Source organism: Xenopus laevis, chromosome 1S, assembly GCF_017654675.1.
Source record: "Xenopus laevis strain J_2021 chromosome 1S, Xenopus_laevis_v10.1, whole genome shotgun sequence".
Lineage (NCBI taxonomy): Eukaryota > Metazoa > Chordata > Amphibia > Anura > Pipidae > Xenopus > Xenopus laevis.
In genome coordinates this window covers 49,589,278-49,613,367 of record NC_054372.1, presented here as the reverse complement: position 1 = coordinate 49,613,367, position 24,090 = coordinate 49,589,278, and the positions used below count along the sequence as shown (strand labels likewise).

Genomic DNA, 24,090 nt, shown 5'->3' with positions numbered 1-24,090 from the left:
TGTGGAAAATACCAGGTCCCGAGCATTCTGGATAACAGGTCCCATACCTGTACAATAATTTGTTTGATTATAATGCCTTGCCAAGCCCAACCAATATGCATGTCTATGGATATTGGTCTGTTCTGGAATCAGGCAGGTTAGAAAGTTTCAGAACATTAGGAAGGCAGCAGTGACTTGTGTTGCCCTGGGTACACTCTTTGGAAATTTAGATATTGTTACAACTGAGACATTTCTTGTGCTGACAAAAGTACATTTGCAATGTCCATTTTCATGTGTGTGAACTTGAAAAAAATGCATGTTGACTACTCCTGTGCGACATGTTTGTTGCACATACAAATTGATCTATGGATGCTATAGACGACACCATAAAATATTTTGGAGTACTGCATATGGCCCATCATTTAGGTGACCCTCCCTTAATTTATGTTCCAACCATATGCAGTATGTGATTGGTGCTAATATTCTATAACTTAATTTTGATTATGTTGGTGGTTTTTAGATTTTTCTGCTTTTGTAACCCTTTCTTGTTTATCTGGTTTAGAGACCCTGGCTATGAAAGGATTGACTTTAAACTGCCTTGGGAAGAAAGAGGATGCCTATGACCTTGTTCGCAGGGGCCTGAGGAATGATCTGAAGAGCCATGTCTGTATCCTTTCACTGTGAAAACTGAATATTTTGGATTGGAGTTCGTTAATAAATTTTGACTGCTTAATTACAGTAGTTTTGTGTCTGCTTGGAGGAGGTAAGTCCACTACTGCCTCCTCTGATTACCAAGTTTTGGTTTTTAAACTCGTTTATATCCTTTTATTCTTTTGGCGCCTCTGTTCTTTTTATACAATACTAAGTCCACCCTGGGTGGAGGGTTGATACCCCTTTTCTATCTACAGAGAGCGACTTCTTAATCCTGAGTGGGGTCAGGACAATCTCCCCACCTGCCTTTAGGGTAGGGACACACTGGGCGATTTGGGGAGTTTTAGTCGCCTGGCGACTAATCGCCGCGACTTTTCTCCCCGAATGCCTCCCCTCGCTCTGCGCCTGGCTAAAATGAAAAATCGCCTGCGCTAATCACACGCGGCGATTCGTTTTCCGAAATCGCCCGAAGTTGCCTCACGAGGAAACTTCGGGCGACTTCGGAAAACGAATCGCCGCGTGTGATTAGCGCAGGCGATTTTTCATTCTAGCCAGGCGCAGAGCGAGGGGAGGCATTCGGGGAGAAAAGTCGCGGCGATTAGTCGCCAGGCGACTAAAACTCCCCAAATCGCCCAGTGTGTCCCTACCCTTACAGTGGTTGCCTATTGGTAACCCTGGTTTGTGAGTATATGTTATCTACTCTTATTTCATTATCCCTTACCAATACATATTACACTATTGGGGCTCTTGGTGTTCCTTTTGTTTACTGTGAAAACTGAGGCCCGAATCCTGTCATTCTGCTCTGGGAATTAGAGAGCAACATAGAGTATTTTTAAAAATCACCCCCATCATGTAGGCAGTGAATAATCACCTGGTAACGGATTTCAGTCTGGACTAAAAAACAATTACAGCTTTACTGGAGCTTTCCATACATCCGCTCTGGTTTCCGTCTATGATACGATTGTGCGTTGAATGTTTTTGACCTTCAAGATAACAGTAGGAAATGGGTAGACAATTACCCAATTCTTGAAACAGGGAATGATAAAATGCAGTTCCCTGTCTTTTCTGCATAACTGCTGATAGGCTGGCATCCTACATCACAAAATGTTGAGCGCTGCCAACTTCTGCGCAACCAGGGAAAGAAACCAACAGGAAGTGGAAATAACGGGAGACGTTGGCAAGGTTTTTGCAGAATATTTAAAAAGAAAAAAAAAAATGTAAACCCCCACCAAAAATAAAATTTTAGGATAATTTCAGTCTTTGCTCTTTCTTGCCTGCATATAAGCCAATGCCAATTGTGGCATTAGCCTAATGGCAAGTTAAAGTAAAAAATGTAATTTGTTAAATTCATGATATTACTGCATTAAACTCGGCGATTATAGCTTTGTAGTATGGAGATTGTCTTCTTTAGATCTCAAATTGAATTACCTCTCCCTTCAGTTTTTCCCCTTTTATTTGTTCTTTCTAACTCTGCAAATAACTGGCCGTGCTTTTGTGCTTCCAGGCTGTCTTATGTACACAGTCCATGTTGCCTGGCACCAATTAGCATTGCGTTCCTCAATTTGAAGGTGACTTTTTTTTTGTTTACATGAAATCCATAATCATTTAACTCTAACATGATTTTCTGTATCATGGAGGCAAGGTATTCTACATCCCAGCTTTAGTTAGAATATATGGGCAGCAGATTAATTATGTTGTCATTGCATGAAGACCGTTTCCCTTAATGTTATACAACTAACCAGTACTTCTGGAGAGAATGTTATGAATATATTTTATCCAAAGGCACTCCAATTCCTGTCTGATTTGATCTGTTTGGAATGTTAAGATGGAGCAGATTCCAGTTAGATGTGTTCGTAATTCTTTTTTCTTAAACATGCCAATATGGTCAGCTAATAATTTGCCATCATTTGAGTGAACATTAAAAAGCTAACCTGGGCTTTAGATGTAAGTCCAAAAATCTAAATGCTTTAGCACCCCGTGTGTTGTGTTTGCTTTGTGTTATAAGAAACAACTGTTACCACAAAGCCGTTATCCGCATTCAGTGTCTCAAAGGCCTCTTGGATGTTGGTCCCACTGGTCTCAAAACATTTATTTTATTTTTAAATTCCAGGCTTAGAGGGTAGTTTTGGTTGGTTAAACAGAGCCTTATGTAGTCTGTCAGTCCACATAGGGACTACCAATAGTCATCATCCCATAACTGGCACCACCGGGAACTTTTTTCATGCTTGTGTTGCTTCAACTTTTTTTTACATTTGATTGTGGCTCGTGGGATTCTTGCCATAAAGGCTGTCTATCAAAGGTTAAATGCTGTGATGGAACCTTTCCAACCAAATCTGCCCATTGTTGTCACCCTTAGGCTGTCTGCCATTGCAGAGAATGGCAAGTGTTTTTATGCTGCTATATAAGATATGACCTGGGTTCTGCCAATATCTGTGTGTAACTATAAAACTGGGTTAGTAATGTTATAGCAGTTATAGGACAGCCTTTAAAGGTTCGTTATTCTATTCAGGCTGAGGTTAAAAATGGAAATTATGAAAACCATTGTGTTTTTTTCTTTGCTGAGGCTAGCAATAAGTGTCTTTCAATCAAGCGGTTAAGGAAAAAGTCAAAATGCTTGATCAAATCTGTGTATCAATGACAAAAATTTTAAAGCCATTTCTGGGATTTAAAGACACTGATTTGATCAGGCATTTTGACTTTTTCCTTAACCACTTGATAAGGTATTGCCTTATAAACATTGGGTAAATTTGCATATCAACAGTAACCCATAGCAACCAATTAGTGACTGGATTTTTTTCAGGCAGCTACAAATTTATTAATGTAAGTAAACTTGTGATTGGCTGCCTTGGGTTAATAATAACAAATAGTTTACCCCAAAAATTCCCGGGGTCTCCTTCTTTGCCAGCTCCCAAAAAGACTCGTTCTCCTCCTAGTATAGTAAGCCATACTTCCTTCAAATAATATATTAATAATATTAGATAACTTCTTTCAGGTCAGCATATACGGTCCCACAATGTAGCTTAGAAAGTGGAGCACTAATATAGCATAAAATCCTTTTTATTACGTGCTATAAAACTTTTTAAAATACACTCACAATTGTAACAAGGATTCTAGCATTGCAAATTCCCCAGTTGATAATTCACCAACGCTCACAGCAGTCGACCATCCTTTTCCGGGTGCCTGGTGACGATGTCGGGTGCTCGCTCATTGCTACACCTGACGCGTTTGGTCGATGACCTTCCTCCGAGGCTTCAATAGCAATGTGCCAAAACCAACGTAATTTTCTTTTCCATTAGTCTGAGCTATTCTAGTGCTGATTTGAAGGAAGTTTGCCGTGGGTTATTGCCATGATGGAAAGAGGGAGCTTTGTCCCCTGCAGGACAGTCTTGACATCAAACTTGGTCTTTAAATTGCTTATGTACTATTTTACTGTTGTGAGCTTGCACACTCAAAAACAATTATTTGCATACTCTGGTTGTATTGTAAAATAAGTCTCTTTATAGATAGAATGCATTATTAATACAACATGCTCTATACAGTTAGTGTACATCAAAAACTTATCAAACCAATAATGATTTTTGAATACATACCACCAAATTGTAAGCAGAATGTACAAGCAATAGACAGAAGCAGACACCCTTGCCATAGAATAATTACTTCTGTTTCTGTAAATTGTTTGTCTCATAAGCTTCTGAGCTTCCTCTGAAAGGCATTTGAGGTATGGGATGCCTTGCACCACAGTCCTCTAAATCACACTGTATGTTGTGTTTATTTGAAGATGCTGTAAAAAATTAAATGGAGATATTACAGGGGCATTATTATTTTCACAGTTTTTCAAGTTTAATTACCTTGACATCCGTTTTATTAGGCTGGCATGTGTACGGTCTCTTGCAAAGATCAGACAAAAAGTATGATGAAGCCATTAAGTGTTACAGGAATGCACTAAAATGGGACAAGGACAATCTTCAGATCTTGAGAGACCTCTCCTTGCTGCAGATTCAGATGAGGGACCTGGAAGGTTACAGGGTATGTTTTGTTTGCTGGTAAATGTCATTTAGAGCATTATTAATGACCCCAATGTATTGTTTTCACTGGTGAGCCTTTGTCAGCATAAGGAAACCAAAACTTTAGTGTCTTTCGCGATGCACTAAGCATTTAATTCAATATCAACATTATGAAGTCCGAAGCGAAACTGTGACTATTTGTATAATTTCTTGTTTGTAATAATTGGAATAATTGTTCTTTTTTTTGACAATAGGAAACCAGGTACCAGTTACTGCAGCTGAGGCCTGCACAGAGAGCCTCTTGGATTGGATATGCAATTGCTTACCATTTGCTTGAGGATTATGAAATGGCTGCAAAAATACTGGAGGAGTTTCGTAAAACCCAGCAGGTAAGGTTACTTGTTTTGTGGCAAAACAAGCAAAAAAAAAAACAAAACATGAATGCCAGTATAGACTTACAAATAGCACAAATAAGCAGATATTTGTCTGTGTGCTGTAGTGCTTTTGAATCTGTGTAGTAAATTTTTAACACAAAGTAAAATTTCCAAGAATTAGAGTTAAACTTAAATGTTGGTTTCTAATGCTTTACCACACCTTAAGAATGACTGCGGTTCAGGAGATTGGTTTAATTAGCTTCTCGATCTCCGTTTACACCCCCACCTCAGGTGTATAATTATACCGAATATCTGGAGTTGCTGAGAGAAAAAACGATGACGCAGTACTAGCTGGTAATAAATGTATTTATTTACCACAACATGTTTCGGGCACAGGGCCCTTTATCAAGTGTAATAGTGTAACAGTGAAGACACACACATTTATACATGGTGTGAATAAGACCATCCCCTGAGGGGGTTGTGATAAGTCCATTATGGTCCATTAGTCCAGGGATCCCCAACCTTTTTTGGCCCGGGACCAAAAAAGTGCCAATTTTTTTCCAGGGGGGGCCCTAGTAGTGGAGAGGCAAGGGGTGGTTTGGGAGGGGTCGGCATCCAATCTGGGTGCGCTGGCATACAATTCGGCAGACCACGTTAATTGTTCGGCGGCCCAGTTCAGGACTGTCCGCGGCCCGGTGGTTGGGGACCCCTGCATTAGTCCATTACATCTATCTGTGTAAGTTCACAGTGCAGGAGTGGTAAAATTCAAAGTCTGTGTTTCCATCAATTAAAACCTGGGTATTGCCATTTACACACCTGAAAATAAACATCATTTGTTTGACTTACATATTTTTCCTTCTGTCCTACTTCAATGGACATTCTACAAATAGCCAGGTATATTTTTTACAAATAGCCAGTTATACAGTATGTAGTTGCCCATCTTACCATACGTAGTATTCGTGTTTAAAAAAAAAAGGCAAACTACTTATCTGAAAAAGGAAGCAAAAATAAACATCCGTTATGTTGCAAAGAAAAACTTTTGCTAGTAATAATATACTTTGTTGCAAAAACCCTTTGTTACAGATAACATTTTACACTCATTCATACATTGTGGGTGTAAAGGGTCTAGTCTTGTTATCCAGAACGCTTCTCTTTGTAGTAGATATTGTCTTGTATTACCTCCCCTTTGTGGGTGCTGGATAACTTCTAATACTGTTTTGCAACATTAAAATGTCTAGATACAGTAGTATCTGTGGGAGAACCTTGTTTGAAATTCCAGGTATTACCCCTGTGTTCTTTAATCCTGGTTTTTATGCTCCTGCTTGTTTGGCCAATATACCCTTTACCATATGGACATTTTAGTAAATATGTGACATTTTCTGTCACATGTGGCGTAATGTCTACATTTTATGGGGGTACCTTGTGTTTGATGTCTCATTAGTTCCCCTTTAATGATTGAGGAGCAGCAGATACACCCCATACATGCGAATATTCCTGTTTTGGGTTCACAGAGGAATTTTTGGGTACCTGGTTGTTTTGGGGTGGTACAGTTCTGCAGGACATAATTTATCCCTTATAGTTTTGCCATTAGTGTAGCTAAACAGTGGGGATGTGGCAATTTCCTGTTTCAATGTCTTATCTTGCAGATACTAGTGCCTTAAGGTGGCCATACAAGGGGCCGATGAAAGCTGCCGACAGACCGAGTCGGAAGCTTATTGGCCCGTGTATGGGGCCCCCTGACGGGCTTCCCTCTAGGTGGGCATATCGGGAAGAGATACGCTCGTTTGGTGACATCGCCAAACGAGCGGATCTTTCCGTTTATGGCCACCTTTAGATTTGTTTGCTTTGGCCGCAAAATTGGCAGTAGGCATTCTTTTTTCTCTTGCCTAGATTGGGGGACACAGGCACCATGGGGGATAAGGATCCTGTTGCTGGAGGATGGACACTAAACAGTTAACGAAGCTCCTCCTCCGGCACTGGGCTTTATCCCCTGCCTATTTCCTGCAACCTTCAGTTTTTCTTTAGTGTCCTCAGAAGGAGGACGGATACTCTGGCAGGGAGCAGTGGTATAGAGGCATTCATGTACCATGCCAGCTATGGGGGTCAGGGTTACCTTTCCAGAACCCCCCCAGCCGACATCACCCTATTTTTGAGGTTGATTTTATTTTATTTTGTGCCCCTTAGAGCCTTTCCGCTCCACGGAGGTCTGCAGGCTGAGGCTCCCCTCATTACCCTGTGACTACTGGATCCCGCTCTACGGAGGCCGCCCCAGTGGTCTGTTCAGGGTCAAGGCACCAGCATGGGGCACTATTCGGTTGGCGTGGAGGGGTAAGTAGCCTTGTCTCTTCCCCTTTCCCCACTTATATAATCTCCCTAAGGGCATCTCACTAGGTACGGCGTGATAGGTTTTCACCTTGTACAGCGGCAGCTTCAGCCCTTCCTAGGATCAGTGCGCTCTGCGGCCCAGTCCTTAAGGATGCGCGCTCTGGCGCGGCCGCCATGCGGTGCGGCTGCCATGCGGCGCGGCCGCCATCCGGCTCTTCCGGTGCGGCCGCCATCTTACTGAGGGCCGGGTCCTTAGGAGGAGGCGCGCGTCCGCCATTTTTCTTGTGGGCTACACACGCGGCAGCCTCTTCCGGTTCCTCCGACGTCATCGGCGGCCATCTTGCGCGCCTGTTCCACGCGCCACTCGATCCGGAGCCTTCCTACTGTCTCTGTGTGAGAGACTGCGGTTGCTTCAAACTGTAAGTTTTACTTACAATGCTTCCTTAACTCTTCTTTAGCTAGTGAGAGGCTTATCCTTTTCCCTTTCTTTTTCTGCAGATATCGTCACTGCTGCTAGAAAGGGGCCTTTTATTCCCTGCCTACTTCTAGGGTCATATCAGTCAGGGACTCCTCATTAAACATGGCTGACAAGGTGGACACTAGATCCACTCTTAGGCACAAACAGGCAGTTTCCTTTTTTGCATGCACTGGGTGTAAGGCCAAATTTTCAGGCGCTTCTGCTGAATCGTTGTGTGTATCTTGCCAAGAGGGTTTTATCCCTGCCATTTCCCAACCTAATGCCACCCTATCATCCGGAATAGCGGCAGCTTCGGCTAGCCAGGGTAGCTCGGATTCTGAGCTGGTGCGAGCGCTAACCTTATCGCTGGCAGGACTTCAGAACCTCGCCAGGATACCGGAGACCTTAGACAAGGTACTAGAACACCTATCTGGGCAACCACCCAAGATAGGAGCGCAGGCCCAGGCTGCCACTTCCAAGCGACAGCTTCCTTCCCCACCGGACTCCCCTGAGGAGCAGGAAGAATTTTCAGGAGAAGAGGGCCAGATTCTTTCAGGGGACGATTCTGATCAGGAACAGGATTCCCCTCGTTCCCATAAGGAGGTAGAAAACCTTATCCAGTCTGTTCTTCAGACTTTAAATATTGAGGACTCTGTGACTAATGCTGAACCAAGCAAAAATATCTTCAAAAGACAGAAGAAGTCTTCTACAGTCTTTCCAGCCTATGAACAGCTAGAAGACATTATCAAGGCACAATGGAAGACGCCAGATCGTAAGGTTCAACTCTCCAGGCGTTTCACTCAGTCTTACCCTTTTCCACAGGAGTGTATTGACCTCTGGTCCTCTCCTCCTACTGTAGACCCTCCTGTGTCCCGGCTGTCCAAGACCACAACCATTCCTGTGGCGGATGCAGCATCCTTTAAGGACCCCATTGATAGACGTCTAGAAGGTTTCTGCAAAGCCATCTTCTCAGCAGCAGGTGCGGCCCTACAACCCATCTTCGCAACTGCATGGGTGTCACGAGCAATGGAGGTCTGGGTCGAGCAAGTAGCACAGCTCATTGGCTCGGAGGACCCATCTACTGATCAGATCCTGTCCCAGATCGCTGACGCAAATGCCTACATCTGTGAGGCAGCACTAGATGCCGCTAAACTAATTGCTAGAGCCTCAGCTCAGTCCATTGCAGCTAGGCGTTTTCTATGGCTGAAGACATGGTCAGCAGATATTACGTCAAAAAGATCAGTCAGTCTTCCCTTCGGTGGAAAACAGCTCTTCGGGGCAGAGCTTGATAAAATAATATCTCAGGCTACTGGGGGTAAGAGCACCCTTCTTCCACAGAACCGACCCAAGCGTCCCACTTTCAAGAGGAGGCCATTTCTCCGGCCCTTTCGTCAAGGACAGGGGCAGAGACAGAGGTCACAGACAGATAAACATCAGTCGGCGGGTCGTTCCAGGTTTCAGTCCAAGCAAAGCTCCAGCTGGTCTGCAACTCGACATGCCAACAAGCCCTCTCAAGACAAGTCTTCCTCCGCATGAGGGGGTGCCCACCCCCGAGGGCATCCTCTTAGGCGGCCGCCTAAGACACTTTCGGGTGGTGTGGGAACAGCAGGTACAGGATCCCTGGGTGCAGAAGATTGTAGCCCAGGGTTACCTCATAGACTTTGTTCAGATTCCCCCACCACGGTTCTTCGTGTCCCGCCTGCCACCAAGGGAACCCAAGCGCTCTGCATATCGGTCTGTCGTTCACGACCTTGCAACCTCGGGGGTCATACAACACGTTCCTCCCCGCGACAGAGGTCGAGGCTTCTATTCCAACCTTTTTATTGTACCCAAAAAAGACGGTTCTTACCGTCCGGTACTGGACCTCAAGAGGGTGAACAGATACGTCCGCAAACAACATTTCAAGATGGAGTCGGTGCAATCAGTTCTTCTGTCCTTAGACAAAGGGGAGTTCATGGCGGTACTCGACATCAAGGACGCATACCTACACATACCTATTCATCCCAACCATTACAGATTCCTTCGTTTCTTTGCCGCAGGAGAACATTGGCAATTTGTGGCTCTCCCCTTCGGACTCTCCTCCGCTCCACGAGTCTTCACAAAGGTGATGGCTGCAGCCCTGACAGAACTGAGACTCCAGGGAGTGGGGGTCATTCCATACTTAGACGATCTTCTCATCAAGACCCCGTCTCTGTCCCAAACCTCAATCCACCTTCACAGGGTGATGACAACTCTATCCCAGCTGGGTTGGCTCATCAACCATCAGAAGTCAGTATTCACACCCTCACAAAGGACGGAATACCTTGGTCTAACTTTGGATACATCCAGGGGAAGGGCCTTCCTTCCCCCAGACAAGATAGCTTCCTTCCGCACTCGGCTCTTAGCCATTCAGAGGAACACTTCCATACCGTTACGGATCGCCATGAGAGCCCTGGGAACGATGGTAGCCTCTTTTCCAGCAGTGCCTTATGCTCAACTCCACACAAGACCGCTGCAGAGATTAATACTGCAGCACCAGAAGATGGTTCACGGGAACCTGGACCGCAGAATATTGGTGACAGGCCCAGTTCGAGATTCCATGTCATGGTGGCTTCGACCTCTGACACTACAGTCCGGGAAACTCTTCCCCAACCACTCGTGGACTGTAGTCACGACAGATGCCAGTCTCCAGGGCTGGGGAGGGGTCCTAGACAACCTCACTGTTCAGGGCAGGTGGAGCACAGAGGAAAGCTCCCTTCCCATCAACATCTTAGAACTCAGGGCCATACGGCATTCCCTATCCCATTGGACAACCTGCCTGAAGGGTCGGCCGATTCGAGTACAATCAGACAACATGACGGCAGTAGCCTACATCAATCATCAGGGAGGCACAAGAAGCCAAGCTGCCCTAGCAGAGGCTCGAGAGATTCTTCTGTGGGCAGAAAACAACGTACCAGCCATATCGGCGGTACACATTCCAGGTGTGGACAACTGGGCAGCAGACTTCCTCAGTCGAGAGACAGTGGACCAAGGAGAGTGGAGCCTTCATCCCGATGTGTTTCAGGAGATCGTGGCACGATGGGGTACGCCAGAGGTGGACCTGATGGCCTCTCACTACAACAACAAACTGCCAGGATACATGGCGAGAAGCAAGGACCCGTTCGCGATAGCAGTAGACGCGCTCGTGGCTCCATGGCCATTTCAAAGGGTGTACGTGTTTCCTCCCCTGGCCCTACTTCCGAGGGTCATCAGAAGGATAAAGGAACAAGCAGTAGAAGCGATCCTGGTAGCTCCCTTCTGGCCCCGAAGACCCTGGTTCGCAGAGCTCATGCTGCTAGCAGCAGAGGCTCCCTTCCAACTCCCAGTCAGAGAAGATCTGTTGTCACAAGGACCGCTGTTCCACCCGAATTCTCCACGGCTGGATTTAACGGCGTGGCTCTTGAAGCCCTCATCCTTTCCAACTCTGGGGTTCCCACGGAGGCCATACCTACATTAATGAAGGCCAGAAAGCCGGTGTCTGCTCGCATCTATCACAGGGTGTGGAAGACCTTCATTGCTTGGTGCGAGAACAACTCAGAGAACCCACAGGTCCTGCATGAGGGAAACATATTGCGGTTTCTACAAGAAGGCTTGAATAAGGGCCTGGCTCTTAGTTCTCTGAAGGTTCAGGTTTCGGCCCTATCCATCTTGTTCCAACATCAGTTGGCATTGCGACCTAACATTAAGACTTTCCTTCAAGGCGCCCTTCGGCAGGCCCCTCCATATCGTCGTCCTGTCTTTCCGTGGGATCTCAATTTGGTGCTATCTGCTCTGCAAGATCCTCCATTTGAACCTCTCCGGGAGATCCCTCTATCTACCTTAACCATAAAGACGGTGTTTCTGCTAGCAATCACCTCGGCCAGACGGGTGTCGGAACTGGCAGCCTTATCATGCAAGCCTCCCTTCACTGTATTCCATGAAGATAAGGTGGTGCTGCGACCAACTCCAGAGTTCCTTCCCAAGGTGGTGTCGGACTTTCATATTAATCAGGATATGGTGGTGCCGTCCTTTTGTCCACATCCCAAGTCGGCACTTGAGAAGAAGCTTCACACCCTAGATTTGGTGCGCACCTTGAGGGTTTACATCTCCGCGACTAAGAGTATCAGGAGAGTGGATACTCTGTTTGTCATTCCAGAGGGTCCTCGAAAGGGCCTCCGCCCTTCTAAGGCTACAATCTCAAGATGGATCAGGTCAGCCATCATCAGAGCCTATGCAGCTAAGAGTAGAACTCCGCCTGCCGGAATCCGGGCTCACTCCACCAGATCCCTCAGCACTTCTTGGGCGGTTCGCCACCAAGCTTCCGCTGAACAGGTTTGCAGGGCGGCAGTGTGGTCCTCCATTCACACCTTCTCCAAATTCTATAAGATACATTCCTTCGCTTCAGCAGAAGCAAGCTTTGGGAGAAGGGTACTTCAGGCTGTTGGTTCCTGAGCCCTGGGGATTCTAAGTCCCGCCCTCATGGGTAGCTTTGGGACGTCCCCATGGTGCCTGTGTCCCCCAATCTAGGCAAGCGAAAATTGGATTTTTGTACTTACCGTTAAATCCATTTCTCTTGTACTACATTGGGGGACACAGGCCTTCCCTCCCTGTATTTCAGATGTTTAATCATTTTGTAGTTATAGTTCAAGTTTAAGGGGGCGAGGTTTCTCCTCTGTTTGCAAGTTGACTTCTCCGGGTGGTCCTTCCTTCTTCGGCCAGAAAACTGAAGGTTGCAGGAAGTAGGCAGGGGATAAAGCCCAGTGCCGGAGGAGGAGCTTCGTTAACTGTTTAGTGTCCATCCTCCAGCAACAGGATCCTTATCCCCCATGGTGCCTGTGTCCCCCAATGTAGTACAAGAGAAATGGATTTAACGGTAAGTACAAAAATCCAATTTTTGTTTGTCCCCTTTGGTTTATATTTGAAAAGATCCTCCCTTTTAATTACTTTTGCTGCTTTTTCACTATTTTCAATCTTGAATTTATTGTAGCCCCTGGTTTGAAACCTTATCTTTAGGGTATTATCTGCTTTTGTATAGCTAGTTTCATTTGAAACGATTCTTCGAGCGCTTATAAATTGCCCTCATCGATTGCCCGGATTACGATTTGAGGGTGTAAACTGGATGCCAGTCTGTCTGTTTCTTTTCTAAACAGACTGGTGCTTAAGTTACCATTATTTATGTTAATGGCCACATCTAAGAAGTTAATGCTATTCCCTCCCACTTCTGTAGTGAATTGAATTGTGGGGTGGGCTTTGTTAGCGATATTAATCATTTCTTCAAATGTTGATAATGGGCCATCCCACATTACAAGGATGTCACCCACAAATCTGTGGTAACATATTATATGCTTTTTATAGGGACTTTCCAGGAACAATTCATTTTCTATATGGTGAACAAAAGATATTGGCAAACGAGGGAGCGACCGCAGCTCCCATCGATGTTCCCTGTTTTTTTGCAGTAATATGTTCCTGCTTATCTAAAGTAATTTTTCTTTACTACCATTGTGAGACAATCTACTATAAAATACAGAAGGTGGTGTATCTGTTTCTAAAAGGGCTTCTTCCACATACCGTATGCCTTTCTCCTTTGGGTTGGAGGTGTAAAGTCTTTGTATGTCTATATTGCACATGAATGTAATGGACTAATGGACCGTAATGGACTTTTCACAACCCCCTCAGGGGGCTAGTACTGGGTCATCTGCTTTTTTCTCAGCAACTCCAGATTTTCGGTTTCTAATGCTTTATTATGTTATAATTTGTTTTATCCTTCCTTTTCAGACTTCTCCAGACAAAGTGGATTATGAATACAGTGAACTTCTTCTTTATCAGAATCAAGTTCTCAGAGAGGCAGAGCTCTATAAAGAGGCTCTGGATCATCTTTGCACCTATGAAAAGCAAATCTGTGATAAGCTAGCCGTTGAAGAAACAAAAGGTAGGAAGTCTTCCTAAGAACATAAAGTAAACTAACAACTGCTTTGGAGTACATAATATGAACTAGGAAATGATAAAGTGAAAACATTATACAAATATCTTCGGATTTAAGTTTATTTGTAACTCTAAACAGGATCACCTCATTAACATCAACTACCCTAAGGGCTGAGACTCATCTGCTGGGTTTCAAAGCATAGCCAGGGCAGGTGATGATCCCCAAATGCAGAATGTTTTCACCCTCGTTGATGCTCATAATTGCATCGCAGGGGTAAATGTGCAGTCAAAGAAATCGTTTTACAAGAGCAGCTATTTGTAGTTGTGATCAGCACTTGTGACACTGTCATTATTTATTGTCATACTTTATATCCATTTCCTTTAGTCAGAATCTTGAAAGAATTTTACAGTTCTTTTTTTTTTTTTTTTTTTTTTTTTTTATTTTTTTTAAGCACTCGTCATTTCTCTACTTCCTGGGCCTTCCTTATAATAAAGGTGGCCATACACGGGCAGATAAAGCTGCCGATATCGGTTGTTTGGACCAATTTGACAGCTCATCTGCCCGTGTATGGGGGCTTCTGACGGGTCTTCCCGATCGATATCTGGCCACGATATCGATCGGGAAGGTTGAATTTTTACCTGACCAACCCGTCTGAGCCCCTTGGCGCATCCCGAACGTTCGAATTACCCCCGATATAGCCATGCAGTTAGTGGCATATCGGGGAAGATCCGCTTGTTTGGCGATGTCGCCAAACGAGCGGATCTTTGAGTCTATGGCCACCTTAACTGTGCTTTACGATTTACTTAACAACCTGTCCATGTGCCCTCCCTGTCACTATCTCTGACATCAATGGGGATGGACAACTAATGGAAGTAATCTCAAATTACTTCTACCCCATCACCTCTGTGACTTAAGAAAGGAATGTGGCTAATCACTGCAGCCTGAAATGGTTAAAATGTCAAAGCGTCATGTCTCACTTTCATGTCTAAGTGAGACTGAGGAAACTATTTTAGCAAGTTTACAGGATGACTGTGGCTGAGGCCTTTGATGAGCTGTTTTTTAAGATATATATATATATCAGCCAAGCAGATCCGCACTCACTTAGTTAACCCTTTCGTGGTCCGCCCGGGTGCCGCTCCTGGGATCCAGATAAACATAGAGAAGAACGGTAGCGCACTCCAGGGACTTGAATAGAAATATAATTTATTTAAACATGGTATACAATCGACGTTTCGGCTCCCCTCTAGAGCCTTTATCAAGACAAACCACCATTGCCATTACACCCCTTAAATAACCACATAAAAGCCGCTCCTCCCCTTGTGCAAAATACCACCCACAAATTAGACACTTTCCCACTGACACTTTACATAAAATGTATCCTAAGTAAATTATTTAAAAAATCTTTTTATAAATACTACACAAGTAAAGTCTTATCACTGTAGCAAAGGACAACCTGAAGCTCTAGCGTGTATTTAAAAAACATTTGAAAAAGCATTGCTCATTAAGGCCCTTCGGTGCCATGGTGTTTAATCTTCTAATCCAATAGGTTTCACGCTGCAGAAGCAATTGTGATCTATTACCCCCTCTCCTAGGTTCAGGTACATGATCTATTCCAATATACTTAAAGGTGGGTAATCTATGGTCTTTTTCGAGGAAATGCTTGGCCACCGGTTTAACTGACTTCCCATCCCTGAACGCCGTGCTAATCGCAGACCTATGTCCATCCATTCGGATTCTAAGAGTCAGGTCTGTCTTGCCAATATAGGCTAAACCACACGGGCAGGTAATCATGTAAATCACATGAGTAGTCGTACAACCTATATGGTGCTTGATCTTGATTTTCTGTCCTGTGTGGGGGTGACAAAATACTTCTCCTGGAGACATATATCTACATGAAATACAGCTAGGACATCGGAAACTCCCCGGCTTACCAGCTGACAGCCAAGTTGACTGCTGCCGCTGGTAACACTTCACCGGATCCGTCGCCACTAGCAGATCACGGAGATTTTGTCCACGAGTATATGCCATAATTGGAGGGTCCGGGCAGATTTTAGCCAGATCCTTATCAGCTTTAATAATCGACCAATTATCTCTCACTAACTGGCCTATTTGGCACGAGGAAGTATTAAATCTAGTGGCAAACATCATCCTAGTGTCGGATGACTCAACACGTGATGTTTCCACTTTCCTTTTAGCACGATGTAATGCTTTATGTAACACATTGGCCTCATAGCCTCGTGCTTTAAATTTATCCCACATTTCACTAATTTGCACTTGACATTTTTTTGGGTTTGAATTATTACGCAAAACACGGCAAAATTGTGAAACTGGTAACGATTGTTTTAGAGTGGGAGGGTGACAACTCGACCTATGAAGGAGAGTGTTACGATCAGTACTTTTTCTAAATAAGGAATAGTGTAATTTGTTTCGTTCACGCCAAACCTCAACATCCAAAAATTGGACCTTATACTCATCACATGTGGCCGTGAACCTGATCGGAGTTTGTAAATTATTGAGATACTGAAGCTTCTCCCCAAAGGACGACATGTCACCATCCCACACCACAAAGACATCATCGATAAATCTTTTGTAGCAAATAAGCTGCTTACCAAATTTCTCTCGGATGTTGACACTTTCATAATGGTGCATATATAGATTGGCGTATGCAGGGGCCATCGAAGCCCCCATCGCCGTCCCAGTCTTCTGCAAATAAAAATGTTTTTCAAAGCGGAAATAATTAAATTTCAAGCATAACTCTAAAAGTGATAACACAAACTGTATTGGTGGACCCATAGACCCATTGTGTTGTTCTAAGGCTAGTCTTACTGCTTCAAGTCCTTCTTGGTGAGGGATACAAGTATATAAACTTGCCACATCTATTGTGGCTACACAAATCCTTCTCTCAACAGGTAGTTCTAGTTCCTTAATGCATTCCAAAAAATGAGGAGTATCCCTAAGGTATGACCATGTACCCTGGACCACTGGTTGCAACAGTCGATCTAGATACATTCCCAGTGGATGTAACAAACTATCTCTGGCCGACACTATGGGCCTCCCCGGAGGGGGATTCAGACCCTTGTGTATCTTCGGCAAGGTGTACAAAATTGGACATTTCGGAAATGGTTGTAATAAGAACGCTTTTTCCTTCTCAGTAATCCACCCGTTGATACAAGCCTCATTAATAAGTGAATCCACCTGTCTTTTAAAACCTGCAGTGGGATCAAAGGTTAAACATTCATATACATTAACGTCATGCAATTGGCTTAATATTTCTTTCTGATAATCAGTATAATTCAAAAGCACTATGCCTCCGCCCTTATCGGCGGGGCGTATCACAATGTTCGTATCATCACATAACGACCGTATTGCTCCTCTCTCATCCTTTGTTAAATTCAAGAAATGACTCTTGGTCTCTTTCTCAAGTTCAGCAACACCATTCTCAATCGCAGTTTTAAATAATTTGATGGACGGATTTACTGTTTTTGGACAAAATGTACTTTTTAGGCGTAATTCATCGCCACCTCTACTTGATTCCTCATGATCCTTGAAAAGATCCGGTGTTGTATATAGTCCTCTTTAACCCTTCGCAATTTCTTACGTTTAAAACGCAACAAATCATTCTTATAGTTCTCAACCCGCAAATTTACCTTCTGTAGCATCTCACTAGAAGATTCCGAGGAAATGGCGTCCTGGTGTTCCAATTCGTACACAGACCTTTCCTTGCGTATCCTGGCCAAATCAGTCGCTACCTCTCCAATAACCAGGATCATTAAATCCAATGAGCATCTGTTCAAGACACCTATCCATTTTTTGCAGAACTCAGGGTTTGTTCGTCCGATGGTAGGGACATTGCGGATGCGTAATCCTTTAGGTATGTGCTTCTCCCGATAATAATCAGAAAGAAACAGTCCGTGCAAATCTAAATCTATCTCACGCTGTCTCAACCGCGTCAATTCATCGCAGACATCTTTGAGCGTGTTGTTAGACGGAAGATCCGCCTGTGAAGATTGCCACAATACCTGCTCCGCTTCTTCCTCCGTTACATGCCAGGTCTCCGCAAGTCCGGTCAGTGCACTGAAGCTTTCCACCATTCCTTCTCGCTGGGGAAACAACTGCTCCCAATTGTAAAGCTTTGAGGGGGTAAGTTCTCTTGCTCTTTCACATTAAAATTGTCGGGTGCCGGATCCAATAGTGCCTCCCACTACACAAATTCACATCAGCCAAGCAGATCCGCACTCACTTAGTTAACCCTTTCGTGGTCCGCCCGGGTGCCGCTCCTGGTATCCAGATAAACATAGAAAAGAACGGTAGCGCACTCCAGGGACTTGAATAGAAATATAATTTATTTAAACATGGTATACAATCGACGTTTCGGCTCCCCTCTAGAGCCTTTATCAAGACAAACCACCATTGCCATTACACCCCTTAAATAATCCACATAAAAGCCGCTCCTCCCCTTGTGCAAAATACCACCCACAAATTAGACACTTTCCCACTGACACTTTACATAAAATGTATCCTAAGTAAATTATTTAAAAAATCTTTTTATAAATACTACACAAGTAAAGTCTTATCACTGTAGCAAAGGACAACCTGAAGCTCTAGCGTGTGTGTGTGTGTGTGTGTATATATATATATATATATATATATATATATATATATATATATATATATATATATATATATATATATATATATATATATATATATAGACACATACAAGAGTCCTCTGCACTCAACCCATTATCAATATATTTAAGACAGAGACATTTTGTGCATACTGCTACTAAAAAATGCCTTACCCTTTAAACAAAACAGGGATTGTTTGTCCATATATATATATATATATATATATATATATACACCATATATACTAGAGTATAAGCCGAGTTTTCCAGCCCCCAAAATATGCTGAAAAACTCTACCTCGGCTTATACTCGGGTCATGCGAAAAAACGGTTGCCAGCGTCTAAGAATAGTCTCCAAGAATATTCGCCCGCATGCAAGAATGGTCGCCGGCATCCAAAAACGAGACGCCGGCACCTCCAATGGGAGCAGAAACCCTCAATTTTTTGATTGAAACTTACCAGAAGCTGCTGCATTTCTCACCCTCGGCTTATACTCGAGTCAATAAGCTTTCCCAGTTTTTGGAGATAAAATTAGGTACCTTGGCTTATACTCGAGTATATACGGTATATGTATATATATATATATATATATATATATATATATATACATATATATATATACATACATACATACATACATACATACATACATACATACATACATACATACATACATACATACATACATACTTGGGGTACCCTTTTTAATGTTTGCTTTGATTTAACCACATTTATTTTCTGTGTTTTAGGAGATTTGCTGCTACGTTTAGGCCGACTTGATGAGGCAGCGGATGTCTACAGGGGGTTGCAGGACAGATGTCCTGAAAACTGGGCATATTACAAGGGTTTAGAAAATGCACTTAAACCAGGTATGAATACATGACATGTTAACGGCTATTTGGTGATATTAATATGCTGTTAAAGTGGTACCTTTTAATGTGTCAAAATCATTATCTTCTAATTAATACATTTTTTTGCTTGCATTTCCTATATAGAAAGTATGGAAGAAAGACTCAAAATTTATGAAGACAGCTGGACAAAGTATCCCAGGGGATTAGTTTCAAGAAGATTGCCTTTAAACTTCTTATCAGGTATGTAACATACACACACGTTTACCATCTTTCTAGTCATCCTAGAGCTTTAAATGTGATGTTCTATTCTGTTTCTTTCAGGTCTAAAATTTAGAGAGTGTCTGGATAAATATTTGAGGATGAATTTTAGCAAAGGATGTCCTCCAGTATTTAATACATTGAGACCACTATACAGCGATAAAGAGAAGGTATATAAAAGATTTCATGTGATTAGTTTTGTACTGAAGCAGATTCTCAAATGATCTAAAATTAATCATACGTAAAGGAAAACTATACCCCTCAAACAATGTAGGTCTCTCTCTAAAATTATATTGCATAAACAGCTCATATGAAAAACCCTGCTTCATGTAAATAATCCATTTTCATAATAATATTCTTTTTAAGTAGTATGTGCCAACTTTTGAATAATTTAATAGTTGTACTTTTGTTAAATTTTAATTGTTTACAGTTAGCTTTAGCATTTCTTCAGCTAAGGTTTGAAATTTTCTGATTGGCAGTCACTAGCTCTTGCAACCAGGTTTAAAATATAAAAAAAAAAAAAAAAAACGCAAACACATAAGGATACTTCTACAATATATTTTCTCTGGGGCAAATAGACTTTGGCTAATTTGGTTAAATTTTTTGGCAGTGAAAACACTTACCAACATTGTGTGCATAAAAAAAACCCTTTAATTCTTGAATTTTAGATTTAAGAGATCTATTATCTCATTGTGATGTAAATGAGATTCTGTATAAGATTTGTATCTAGCTGCTTTTTGCTGGTGATTGCTAAAATTGTTTTCATTATGCTTTCTTAGGTAGAGATTATTGAAGATTTAGTTGTTGGTTATGAAACATCCTTGAAAAGCTGCCGTTTATTTAACATGAATGGTGAGTATTCCATTTATAGCTTTCACTTATAGATAGAATGTCTGCATCACCAGTGAAGGATTGCTGCCATAAAGTAAGGCTAGTAGATCATGTGTATATTCTCTGTGAAACGCTGAGGGATATTACAGCACTATATATATTTTACTATAACTGACAAATTGCAACACTTGAGAACATTTAGATAGTGGAACACACTGTTTCTTTTTAAACTAGTTAACAGGTCATCCTTATAGATGTAGAGCAAATTACTTTGAAATCACAGTGGTATTTTCACAGTGGTATTTAAAGGGATACTGTCATGGGAAAAAATGTTTTTTTTTTCAAAATGCATCAGTTAATAGTACTGCTTCAGCTGAATTCTGCTCTGAAATCAGTTTCTCAAATGAGCAGATTTTTTATATTTAATTTTGAAATCTGACATGGGGCTAGACATATTGCGAGTTTCCCAGCTGCCCACAGTCATGTGAATTGTGCTCTGATAAAATTCAGTCACTCTTTAAGGCATGGACACGCATGCGTTTTTACACTACAGTAACAATGTGGTTTTTAAAAAAGCCGACCGCCACGTAAATACACTAGCCTAGTGTGCCATTGCCTAAGCTTGAAACCTCTTAGCATACCTATGTGGCAGACCACGCCGTAAAAATGCCTGTGTGTCCATGCCTTTACTGCTGTACTGCAAGTTGAATTATCACCCCTCCCCCCCCCCCCAGAACAATGGAAAGGTAACCAGATAGCAGCTCCCTACCAGCTGCCTGGTAGATTTAAGAACAGCACTTGCTGGAACATTAACCAGATAGCAGCTCCCTACCAGCTGCCTGGTAGATTTAAGAACAGCACTTGCTGGAACATTTTATACTAATGGTGTGCATGTACACGCAACCATGATAAAATATTCACTTAATCAAAGAAGCGTGTTTAAAGAATGAATGTTATGTTATTAGAATGTGTAGTTACCCCTGGATTGCTTGCAAGAGAGCACAGGTTAGCAACAGGAGAACATTAACTGAGGTTTCCTCCTTCATCGTTTAGCTTTATGGTGATTTTAGACTTAACTTTTCAATCTTCCTTCACAGATGATGGGAAAGAAGAGCCACCAACAACTTTACTGTGGGTGCAGTACTACTTGGCACAACACTATGACAAAATTGGCCAATCATCAATTGCTCTGGAATATATTAACGCTGCGATTGACAGCACACCAACGCTTATTGAACTTTTCCTTGTCAAAGCTAAAATTTACAAGGTATGCAAGTGGTTGTATATATTTGTGGTGCCTAATAACTATGTGAACAGCCAGTAACATTGCTCTTTATGCATACTTGTGTAAACTGCTGTCATTTAATATTGTGTTGTTGAATCCATTTTATTTTCTGCAACACTAACCATTTATAATATTCAGTGATATTGTATGATTACTTCTGTATTTGTGCCTTGTAGCATGCCGGGAATATAAAAGAAGCTGTCCGATGGATGGATGAGGCGCAGGCACTGGATACAGCTGACAGATTTATCAATTCTAAATGTGCAAAATATATGTTAAAAGCAAACCTGATTAAAGAGGCTGAAGAAATGTGCTCGAAATTTACAAGGGTATGTTATGTTTTAATTGATAAAACTGCAAAATTATACTTATGCCATTACCTTGCATGAATTAAAAGGGGCATAACCCTTAATTTGATTATTTAATCAAAATGCCTTCAGGGCAGAGAGCCACGTGGAGATTCCGGGAGATTAGACAAATCGTCTCTTCTTCGGGCTACTAATTTCCACGAACTACCTTCCCTTCGGCTAGAATCGAAATAGCTGGCGGGATGGCACTCGGATCGCTTCGTTTTCCGAAGTTGCCTCACGAGGAAACTGGTCGACTTCAGGAAAACGAAGTGCTCCAAGTGACATCCCACTGGCAATTTAGCTTCTAGCCAGTGGGAAGGCAGTTCGGGGAGATTAGTTGCCTGAAGAAGAGGCGATTTGTCTCTGGGCGGCTACATCTTCCCGAATATCCACGTATGTCTCTGCCCTTAGAGTGTGTGCTGTCTTAAAAGATGTTTGCTGATTATGACTGAAAACTAATCCCTTTGAGTTGCACTGGTGTTATTATAAACCTGAGGGCATATCTATAAATGTATCTTTGATCTAAATTAAATCTTGGCCAGTCTAAGTGAAATGCATTATTTATTTTATATTAGTAAGGTTATACCTTGCCAATTAAAGTGCTGAACTTACACCTAATTTTGGTATATTTCAGCATAACCCTTGAGTTTGCTAACCCTGTCCCTGCTTTACATGAATGTAAACCAATCCCTACTTGTTGTTTTCTAATTTAGAGGTGACTGTATCCTATAGAAAATATTTGTCGGAAATCCAAACCAAATCATTCCCCAATTTGCATATGCAAATTAGCTAAACAGCAGGGGGGGGGGAATGGGAAAAAAATCCACACCTTTTGTCATCTAGTGCTCTAAAGTAATGTGATTTTAAGCATTCAGATTCAGTTCAACCATGCACTTGAATTCAGCCAAAATCTGTGTCTTGTATCCAGAAAAGGTTTCACTTTAAGCCAAATCCAGAAGTGAATCTAGGATATGGTGCATCCCTAAACCTGAATGAAGCAGGAGGACAAGGGGTCCCTATAGCTGAAGGATAAAACAAAGACCCTGCTTATCATAAAAATCAGTGTAGAGCTACATGATATAAATAGTTCATGGGTAGCGGGTCAGTTTAGATAGTCAAGCATGAGGGTGTAGTTACAGCTGCACAAAAAATGTTTTGTTTACCTTCACTCTTACATTTTGTTTATATAAGGCTAAACTGCCATGGATACTGACTGAGTACTTATTAGTTTGGTGTTGGATTTATTTTCTCTAACTGCCCTTTTATATCAGTTTCACTTACGTTTAAGACCATTTAGGATGCCATGTTCTGAATGTGAATAGCCCTTCAGCTTAAGACTTAAAGGAGAAGGAAAGCTACGGAGGCATTTTATTGCCAATAGATTAACTGCAATAGTGCAAGCTAGAATGCTATATTTATTCTGTAGAATGTTTTACCATACCTGAGTAAAAAGCTCTAGAAACTCTGATTGTTTAGAATAGGAGCTGCAGTATTAATGTGGTGTGACATCACTTCCTGCCTGAGTCTCTCCCTGCTCTGGACTCAGATTACAGTAGAGAAGGGAGGGGTGGGGGGAGAGGCGCAAACTGAGCATGCTCTTGCCCAGGGCAATGAGGTTTAAGCTGAAGGCAGGAAGTCTGATACAGAAGTCCATGTGTAGACAATAGAACGAAAGAAATGCAGTATTTCTTTTGACAGGGGACTCAGAGCAACATTACTTTGGGAGTTTACTGGTATATTTAGATGGACCTTTCTGATAAGGCTTACTTAGTTTTAACCTTTCCTTCTCCTTTAAACTTTGTGTCTTTTCTGAGTATTGCTACGTCTTGGATCCCATCCACAAAAGATGACAGAACAGTTATGGGACCAGTTATCCAGAATGCTCGCACCTGGAGTTTTCTGGATAATGGATCTTCCTACCTTAAATCTACTAAAAAGTCATGTAAACATAAAATATACCCTATAATAAGATCTAATTATATCTTAGTTTGGATCAAGTAGGATTATTTGATTATAAAGGAGTCTATGGGTGATTGGTGTTCCGTAAGTTGGAGCTTTTTGAATAATGGGTTTCCAGATAATGGATCCCATACCTACTGTTCTTTTAGAGAAATTTGAGATATATTCACAGAATTAAAAAGAAAATACAACCTTTTGGTGTGTTTGTGTGTACACAAT

At 42.3% G+C, this 24,090-nt stretch overlaps 1 protein-coding gene across 1 annotated transcript in view; it reads left to right on the top strand.

The window, feature by feature from the left end:
- naa15.S (N(alpha)-acetyltransferase 15, NatA auxiliary subunit S homeolog) overlaps window positions 1-24,090 on the top strand; it is a 39,414-nt gene that overhangs the window by 7,118 nt on the left and 8,206 nt on the right. The window contains 10 exon segments of the mRNA NM_001110714.1: window positions 542-646; window positions 4,499-4,656; window positions 4,889-5,023; window positions 13,563-13,716; window positions 19,087-19,206; window positions 19,333-19,428; window positions 19,510-19,616; window positions 20,226-20,298; window positions 21,375-21,544; window positions 21,739-21,891. Coding sequence (NP_001104184.1) covers window positions 542-646; window positions 4,499-4,656; window positions 4,889-5,023; window positions 13,563-13,716; window positions 19,087-19,206; window positions 19,333-19,428; window positions 19,510-19,616; window positions 20,226-20,298; window positions 21,375-21,544; window positions 21,739-21,891 — 1,271 coding nt within the window.